Here is a 9,237-nt window from a genome sequence, read left to right as displayed (position 1 = left end):
AAATATAGCATCTATAATTTATTTTTCTTCTATATTTATTAAAAATAAAAATAAATAAATAAAAACTTTTAAAAACCTACAAGTTAAATCAGAAAAAGATAATTTACAACCTCTGATATCACATCAAAATTTCTACAAAGATAGATAGTTCACTGTCTTTAAATATATATTTATATATATATATATATATATATAAGGTAGATAGTATATAATCTTTAAAATAAAACCATAAGAAGTAAGATAGTCTACTAACTTTTAAAACAAAATAAAATTAATAAAATAGTATTCTTTTTAAACTATCAAGAATATGTATTATACAAAAATTCTAAAGAAAAAATATATTCTTGTGATAATCAAAAAGAAAAAGTAGATAATTCAAAGATAGATATAAAATAGAAACTAGAATTGCTATTATCAAATACAAAGACACTAGAGATTCTTGAGCTAAGACAAGAATAAAAAAAAGACATTGATAAGAATGACAAAAGTCTTATTCTTGCCTCTATATATATTATCTAACTGAAAAATTATGTAATAATATTTTATGAGTCATCTGATACACATCCAACTTGTAGGACATATGTCTAAATTATAAGATAAGTTTTCCACATGTATGCTATATAGCCAACTTGTACCACAAGGAGCCAACATATGAAATATGAAGTCAATTTGGAAAACAAGTGGTCACCATGTATAACACATGGCCAACTTATTGGCCAAGTTTTCAATCTACAAATCATCTACAAATACTTATAAAGTCGAATTTGTATCTACAAAGCTTTTAAGAAGCTTCTTTATAAGATATTATCAAATTTAATTATTTTTATTTTTACCTAATTTCTCTTATTGTCTTAATTATTAATATATATATATTAATGACATTATGTCCTCCATATTATATGAAATAATATCACATATAATTTTCACATTTCATGCCATTATTTTATAGAATGTTACTTATAAATATAGTGATTATTTTTAATTATTTATTTACTATATGTTTTATCATCTAAAAACTTCTTAATGCCTACATACTATTAGTGATTCTATAATATATAATACTTAAAATGCTAGATAAAATCAAGATTCTATATGTATAAGTAATAATTTTCCTTAGACTTTTTATTATTTATAAGCTCTAATTGTCTATTTGATTATTGCTTGACATTATTAAATTCTTCAAAGTTAAAATTTAACAAATCACATAAATTATATGATGTGTATCTTTAAAGAATTTAACATTATACTTTTAGACTCTAAGATTTTTTTTAAAATAATTAAATTAGACTATAGCGTATATAAATTGACAAATGGCTCTTATATTTATTCCAAACTCTAAAAGAAAAGGCTAAGGGAATAGATAGGAGTTTCTTTACAAAATATTTCAACCAAATCTAAAACATCTACTTTCTTAGCAAAGCCATATATATCCTTAAGGTAGTTCCTAAATTTAATTTATTGAATAATTTTTATATTTATATAGCACAAAACCATATTAATTACATAAAAATGTACTTATATAGGATGATAGGATATCAAGTCCTCCAAAAAGAGTAATATACAAACTAGATTTTCTTTGACAAATCACAATGCTTAAACTTTGGTTCTAATTAGTTTTCTTAAAAAAGTCAATCCACTTTAGGAAATTACAAGAAAAAAAAATATGTAAGAAGTTGTTTATGAACAGAATCCCTACTACTCCAATTCAAGTTCTTAAATGGTATAGAGTGATACAACCTAATTTCATCAAGAAATAGCAAATCCTATGAAATAAAACCAGAACTAAAAAATAATTTGCTTTGATATGACTTATTTGACATAGAAGTATAGTTGTTAATGCATGGAGAAAAAAATAATCAATGTAGTCAATGACATTTGTTACCTATGCACTCTTACGATAATAACAAAAATCCTTTATAAAATTTGACAATGTTCAATGAATTATAAAATTTAGAATCTAAATCTCCACATCACATACTGGAAGCCTAGAGGTTCATGTAAGACAATCTATCTTAATCAGCAAAAGGGTCTACCCCCTTATGTTTCAAAAAAAAAATAAAAAATAAAAAAAATAAAATAAAATAGAATTGTTTATCCTATGAATTGGATTTTTTTCATGTACATGTGGTTAATCCACCTAAGCTACACTGCCCTTACCACTCTAATTTGTACTTGTTCATTCATTAGCAGAGGGGCAAACTGCCCTTCTATTTGCTAAATAATCTAACAGAATATTGTAAAAGCTCCTATGGATTGGATCTTAGTATAAAAAATACAATAAAAAGATTAAAAAAATAAAAATAAAAATAAAAAAAAAGTCTACAGCCAAACAATTGTTACGGTAATGAGTGGTGACTAAGGAAAATGCCTACAAACATATTCAGTCAAGGCTCTGGTCCCCAAACGAAACTGGAGTGTAGGAAGAGACTCTGTTCACAGGTCCCAATCCAAATCTCAATATCCAGATCTCCTATCCAACAGGGATCCAGATTTGCGCAACAAGTGGGCCGCAAATTCAATTCACAAAATGCCTTTGAAATGATTCTGTTGTACGCATTTGATACTGTACAAAATACAACAGCGTAGTGTGCACTCGTGATACACGTGGCAATAAGTATGTACGTGTCACCGATCGAGACCCCCAACTGGATCAGGGCATGCTCCTCCTGACAGATGCTTGTTATTCGGACGGGCGGTGCCGAACCATCCGATGGCGTCGTCACTTTTTCCACGAAATCGTCGGACGAAGTTCGTTCCTAAACGACGAATCGTCTCGACTGCACTTCATTCGATTTTCATCCATTTACAGCTTGATGCTTGATGGTGCTCTGTCACTGTAGTATTAATTAATAATTGACCAATTTTCAGTTGAAGCTTCTGCGTTGGTCTTGGACAGAGAAGGATAAAATGGAGCCAGAGTCTCTTTTCACACGCTACGCGAGACAAAAGGGCATCTCGCAGATTCCTCCGGTGGACATCTTGGGACAACCGAGAGAGAGAGGAATCGCGGCCATGCGAAACGTGGCAATCAATATCTGGGACTTCATATCTGGCTCACGCCGTTCAATTTCCAGTATCAAACCATAGTCTCACGTGAGGATCCTATCAATTTGAGAGCTTGTGTATCTGTTTTGGAGCAAGAGCCACTGCATCTTCGGTTCTTTGTGGCGCAGCGATCGCGTGTTGCTGTTGTTGCCGCTTTTTCAGAGCTTCTATTCTGCAACCATGTTGGGAGGAAAGAAGGAGGTCGATGTCCAGGACACCAACAGCTTGGAGATTGATGAGTTGGCAAATTTCGCCGTTTCTGAGCACAACAACCGCCAGGTCTGTGAACTTGGAATTGGGGTTGTATGAGCAGCACTTAATTTGGGAAGAGGGTTTCCTGGTCTTTGAATCGTGTTGTTTGTAGAGTCAAGGTTTGTATCAGTTGGATCTAAGACGCGATTACACTCGACGTCCTGTTTGAATGTTAACGACACATTTTTCAAGCGTGACCTAAGATATGTACAACGAATTCTATGTCTTTCGATGATATCTCTGGCTCTGTCCCTTCTTCTCTAGACGAATTTTTCGAATTCGAGATGATATCTTTCGATGTCTTTCCGTACTATGTTCCATATTGGGCGATTGAATTCCTCTATCTGTTACGGCTCTTAATGTGTGACCTGTGTTTCTCTTTCCAACAGAATAGCTTGGAGAAGATGAATTTATCTAAGGTGATCTCCTGCCACAAGCAGGTGGTGTCGGGCCTCATGTATCACTTTGTGCTTGAGGTAGAACAGGGCAGCCAGCCCAAGCAATACGAGGCGAAGGTGTGGGTGAAGCCCGGGGGTGCCTCTAAGAAGTTGGAGGAGTTCAAGCCTAAAGACGGTACGCTAAGCTCTTCTGACTTCCGTGCAAAGACTCAAAATCTAAATCGCGTTTCTTTGACTCACTATTCGTCCTTTGTAACTTAATCGCTCGTGTCGATTGTTCTTGGAAGTAACTAATCGTTTTCCCCTTCTTTTTTCTTTTTTCTTTTCTGTTTTTTACAGCTTAAGAATGAGTCTGCGCACTTCGATTGGGCTCTCCCTGAAGATTGGCTGGGGCTTCAGACTCGAACACTTCAAGTTGAAGCAAGTCCATTCTGCGGCGACAATAATCCCCCTGAGACCCCTCTCTGCTGCACGGGGAGCACTTCGTAGTTGAACAGTTTGTAGTTGTGTATGTCTTTCTTGCAAGACCAGGAAGAACTGCTACAGTAGTACATACTTTGTAAAGGCCTTGTTTTAATCCTGGAAAAACTCCATAATTATCTCGGAATAGACGGCATGGTTTTTTTTATCTTTATTATTATTTTACCCTACTTTGTTTGAATGAATGGCCTCGTCAAATGCTGAAGCCCTGTTCCATTGATGATCGATTCCATGGTCATGTCCAGAAGCAATTATACCGAAGCTCTAACTACGTGTTCTCCGTCGAGCTCAGAGACATCTTGCAATCATGTTAACTACTAGATGCCTTGTCTGTCTGTACCCAAATCTGGACTTCGGCGATGAAGTTGCGAGGATGAATGGGAAAGAGCTGGGACTTCGATTCATCTATTTCCAAGCTTTAATAAGATGGATGAGTTTTGTAACCGTGTGTACATTTTATTTTGCGAGGTATAGGAGCAGTCGTCAAACTCACAGCGGAAAAGCAGGAAAAAATAATACAAAATGGGAGAATATGATTGGTTGGAAAAGAAACAGTGGCCGTGGATACTTTGGGATGTGAGTGAAGGCATGGGAAGATTGAGCATGGATGACAGGATGACTAGGGGTTATGTCAATGCTTATAATGAGGTGGTGTCAAAGCAAAGAAAACCTTCTCCCTCGGAAAGGATGAGAAAGGATTGTGGATTGAAGGTAATGAAAATTTCCAAGACTTGAAAGCTACAACTTGCTAAAAGTATTTCGTTGATGGCTTTGTAGAAGGTCATTATCAATGTATAATAATAATAATAATAAAACATTAACGTTACAACGATGGAAATGGAGTAAATTTTCCTACTTTTGTCACTGTCACTACAAATTTCCATCTTGTAAGCTATAAAAACATTTGATTCTTCTTTTTTGTTAACTAATTGATGTCGATGATCATACAAGTTAACAATTTCAATAGCTCACACTTCAATGTTAGTTGCAGTGTGATGCTATAAAACTAAAACATCTTGTAGTGAAAATATAGAAATAGAAAAGGAAAAGAGTTAATATTTATTGTAGGATAAGTCCAATTACACTTGAGGATGTTTTATGCGGTGGACAAGTCCAATTACTATTGAGGATGTTTTCTTCTAATTGAAATACCAAGCAAACCAATGTTACGGATCGCCAAAAAACTCTGACCTCCGACAACCATGAATCTGAATTAATGTCAACTTGAATAATTTGATTAACGAAACCGTTGGATTTGGGCAGACATTACACAAGGATGAATGTCTGCAATTACCCTCGTTTCATCCATCATATGAAAGGTGGCTGCTGGTTCATCTATTTTGAGGCTTCTCTGATTCCGTTCAGCGTATGCTGACGTGCCCCGTAAGCAACGATCGGAACGTGGATTGGGTGACAGGTGCATCGCAAATTCAAATTTCTGGGGAAGAGCTGAATCCAACCCGCCAATAGGAACCCACGACTTCTCCAAAGCACACTATTCGGTCGACGGCAATGCTTCCCACAAGACATCCGCCGATGTATCTGCGCGAACCACGTGTCACCGAACTTGGGGAATCCTTTTCACACGGGCAACAGGGGCAGGAGATCGATCATGTCCAGAATCGATTCTACGAAGAGTAACCATCCGCCTTTGAAACGCGACGATTTGGAGTTCGGGGCATCGTATCTGCTTTTCCGCCATTCTACCTTCTCTACCAGATTTCGGTGTCACGCGCAGAGCGCATCCGTTTGAGAGTCTGTGTGTTTTACATTGCGGGAAGAGCCGCCACAAGTTGAGAGAGAGCGCTTTGCAAGTCTTTGCGGTGCTCTGTGCATTTCCAGAATTCGAAGTCGGTAACCATGTTGTCAGGAGGAAAGCAGGAGGTCGATCTCCAGAACAGCAATAATCTGGAGATCGATGAGGCGGCAAAATTCGCCGTTGCTGAGCACAATGACCGCGAGGTTTGTGGTTCTATTATGCAGGTGTCGGTGTTGCGTGGTTGCGTTGGTTATGATGGCAGACGTCGTTTGAGAAGTTGCTTAGGATTTCTCGTGGTCGAATCCATGTATAGACTTGCCAACTTCCATGCTTTCGTGGTACTGGGGAAATCCTTGAGGGTTTTAATTTACGGTGATATGTTTTATTGAGTTGGAATTTTGCATAGTGAAATTTTGTCTTTGTGTGGTTTGAAACTGCAACCTCAGGTCGCATCACGATGTTCTGCTTCTGTAAGAAATTGCGATGCAACCAGAAGAGATTTCTTTGGTTCGTCCGCCTCTTAGAAATTGTGGGAGATGCAGTGTACAGATGCTTCATTGGTGCACATCCTTCAAGTGATAACTCACGACGCCTCTGTTAGTGGAGACGTACATTATTGTGTATCTTGTTGTGCTCATCTTACTAACTGCATTCCCTTTATGTCCTGTGCCGATTCTCCAGAATAGCCTGGAGAAGCTCACCTTCTCCAAGGTAGTGTCCTGCCACATGCAGGTGGTGGCGGGCTCTATGTATTACCTGGTCATCGAAGTAGAGGAGGGCAGCAGCATCAAGCTGTACGAGGCCAAGGTGTGGGTGAAGCCATGGCAAAACTTCAAGAAGTTGGAAGAGTTCAAGCTCAAAGATGCTGGGGTAACCTCCGCTGATTTGGGTGTCAGAACAGGTTGATATGCTGTGCTCTCCCCCCTCTTTTCCTAGTCTCCATAGTTCGTTCTTTGAAGCAGATTGTCGAACTCGCTCTATTCTGTAACTCGATCAAATGGATACATATCTGGTCATTTCTTTCAACACATAACTGAGCTTCTTATTAGTGTGAAGGATAGGGTGGTCTATTTCTGAAGAGTTTTTGGACTATTTGGGGACCGTTGAAGGAGTATGAGTACTGTTTCTAATTTTGTGACTTGGGGTTTTTGTTACTGTGCAGGAGGTCCCCATTCCACCGGCAGGGGTATCAGTGCCCCTCCTAGTGGCAAGCAGAGTTGGCCAACAGACGACCTAGTCGTGCAGGAGGCAGCTGAGCATGCGATGAAGATGTTGCAACAGGGATCAAATTCTCTCGCATCATATGAGCTCAGCGAAATCGTGTCTGCAGACGCAGAGGTCTGTGTTTTATTTATTTATTTATTTATTTAAACAATTTTGCTATTTAAATTGCATTAAATCTTTAGAACTTTGACTGTTTTCCTTTTAGATGTGTCTACAACGGAGTTCCTTTTTGTGCCTTGAATGTGTTTTCATTCCTCAAGGATTGTTGCCCACCTGAATAGGGACGCTGCCAAGCAATAGCCAGTCGATGGTTGGCTTGCTGCCGTCAGTTTGTTCGATCGCCTTTGCATACTATTCTCATGATGTAGGAATTAACTAGTGGAGTGTCTTGCCTTTCATATCTGTTGCAGCTTAGTGACGAGTCTGCGGACTTCGAATTGCTTCTCAAGATTAAGCGGGGCGCTAAGGAGGAACACTTCAAGTCGGAAATACACCGCACTGGGGATGGAGATTGGTCTGTGAAGCATGTCACGCTTCAGTGAAGGGCCTCTGTAGTGTAAGAATTTATTGAATATAGAGTACTTCATAATTTGTGTAAATATTTGTACGTCATCCTTTAAAAAGGCCAGGGAGAACTGTCGAGGAGGTTGTGAGCATCATTTATATGGGTACATTTTGAAAGGATGTTTTTCTGAATATGTTGTAAACTTAATCAAATGGGCAAGGATGTATGATTACTAAATTGTCAGCTTCCGCAGCTTCAGAACATATTTATCACTAATTTGCATCATCATTGATTGTAGTGTGCGTGTAATTTCATGAGTTATAATTTTACTGAATAATTAAGCAGCTTCGAAAGCAAGGACCCAATTAGGTTTTATACAAGAGAGATTCTTCTCTTCTTTTTGTCTTTTATTTTTTCTGTCAAACTTTCAGGATTGAGCTTTCAACCAAAATGTTGTCTCTTTGGGCTCGATTATGTATCAATGTTTACTTCACAATGTGCACCGGAGTTGAGGAGTTGAATATTTTAAAATTCTCTCAGGTATTTGAATATTAAAAAAATTATAAAAATTAAAACCCTCTCAAGCATGTAGAGCTAAAGAAGATTTTTGTAAGTTAACTCATTTATTTTCATTAGATTACCTCATGCACGTTTTTATTTTTATTTTTATTTTTCTATCTTCATATATTCTTTCACAATGTGTAATCAATGCATAAAAACAATTATGCATTTGCAGAGATGGACTTTAATAAAAACATGAACAACAGTCATTTAAACCCAACATATATAGTTTAACAATCATTTAGACCTAACATATAGTTTTAAATCCAAATGTAAACAAATATGTATTTTATTTGAAACCAAATAATATGGTATACCAAAGTAGTAATGTTGTTGGAAATGAATGATTAAGAATACAAGAGGCATACACACTTGATGTTGGATTTCTATACAAAGTCTTTTTTTTTTTAGATTTATTTAATGTCTCATATTGTGTTATTGTAATACCTTAATATTTTTTATTATAATACAAATAATAATCTATGTCAATAATAAACTTCTCTATGCATAATTGTTGTGTGTACATGAGATTTTGTGGTAGTAAATTTAAATTATGGTTGACAACAATGTTGTTGAAGAACAAATAAATGTCACAATAAAAATGTCTTTTTTTATAATGCGACCTTTGTCAAAGTAGAACCTTTTTCTCTAACTTTTATTACTATCAAACATGAATGATAATGTTGAATTTGTAGTTTTCATCATTAAAATAAATAAGGCCTCGAGTTTGTAATTGGTGAATCAAAAAAAGAAACAATAATACACTATATATATTTGCTATTAGGATTGATTTAAAGGAATTGGAGAATATAGAGGTGCTAAAGAACTTTGAGAAATTTGTGCATTAAATAAAGCAAATTTATTACATGTTCAAGTTGTGGAATTAACAATTATATGGTATATTTTTGCTTGAGGGATGTACAAGTGTTCCAATTGTTCACAATAAGATGAGATTTTGTGCAAAGAAGAAGAAGAAGAAGCTCACACAAGCTCTAAAGCATGTAAAAGATGAA

At 36.3% G+C, this 9,237-nt stretch overlaps 2 protein-coding genes and 1 long non-coding RNA gene across 3 annotated transcripts; all 3 read left to right on the top strand.

Annotated features, from left to right (window-relative positions):
* Positions 1-3,089: 3,089 nt before the first annotated feature.
* Positions 3,090-4,329, top strand: LOC112286861 (cysteine proteinase inhibitor A). The gene is made up of 3 exons (XM_024529189.3): positions 3,090-3,324; positions 3,687-3,870; positions 4,035-4,329. The coding sequence occupies exons 1-3, from the start codon at positions 3,226-3,228 to the stop codon at positions 4,037-4,039; spliced, it is 288 nt and encodes a 95-aa protein (XP_024384957.1). The 5' UTR covers positions 3,090-3,225; the 3' UTR covers positions 4,040-4,329.
* A 228-nt stretch (positions 4,330-4,557) lies between these two features.
* On the top strand, positions 4,558-5,661 carry LOC149988399 (uncharacterized). Its single transcript, XR_016504870.1, has 2 exons — positions 4,558-4,886; positions 5,439-5,661. It is a non-coding gene; the product is annotated as an uncharacterized LOC149988399 (long non-coding RNA).
* Positions 5,662-5,831: 170 nt separating this feature from the next.
* On the top strand, positions 5,832-7,900 carry LOC112286860 (cysteine proteinase inhibitor 6). Its single transcript, XM_024529188.3, has 4 exons — positions 5,832-6,137; positions 6,616-6,835; positions 7,097-7,272; positions 7,569-7,900. Exons 1-4 carry the CDS (start codon positions 6,036-6,038, stop codon positions 7,698-7,700), a joined length of 630 nt encoding a protein of 209 aa, XP_024384956.1. The 5' UTR covers positions 5,832-6,035; the 3' UTR covers positions 7,701-7,900.
* The last annotated feature ends 1,337 nt before the right edge of the window (positions 7,901-9,237 follow it).

Source organism: Physcomitrium patens, chromosome 9, assembly GCF_059467195.1.
Source record: "Physcomitrium patens ecotype Gransden chromosome 9, ASM5946719v1, whole genome shotgun sequence".
Classification (NCBI taxonomy): Eukaryota; Viridiplantae; Streptophyta; class Bryopsida; order Funariales; family Funariaceae; genus Physcomitrium; species Physcomitrium patens.
The sequence above is the reverse complement of the archived record's forward strand: the minus strand, read 5'-3'. Positions and strand labels throughout refer to the sequence as shown.

Coding starts and splice junctions, on each gene's coding strand:
- LOC112286861 (XM_024529189.3), top strand. CDS start 3,226: ATGTTGGGAGGAAAGAAGGAGGTCGATGTCCAGGACACCAACAGCTTG. Junction 3,325..3,686: donor CTGAGCACAACAACCGCCAG/GTCTGTGAACTT, acceptor TCTTTCCAACAG/AATAGCTTGGAGAAGATGAA.
- LOC112286860 (XM_024529188.3), top strand. CDS start 6,036: ATGTTGTCAGGAGGAAAGCAGGAGGTCGATCTCCAGAACAGCAATAAT. Junction 6,138..6,615: donor CTGAGCACAATGACCGCGAG/GTTTGTGGTTCT, acceptor CCGATTCTCCAG/AATAGCCTGGAGAAGCTCAC. Junction 6,836..7,096: donor TGATTTGGGTGTCAGAACAG/GTTGATATGCTG, acceptor GTTACTGTGCAG/GAGGTCCCCATTCCACCGGC.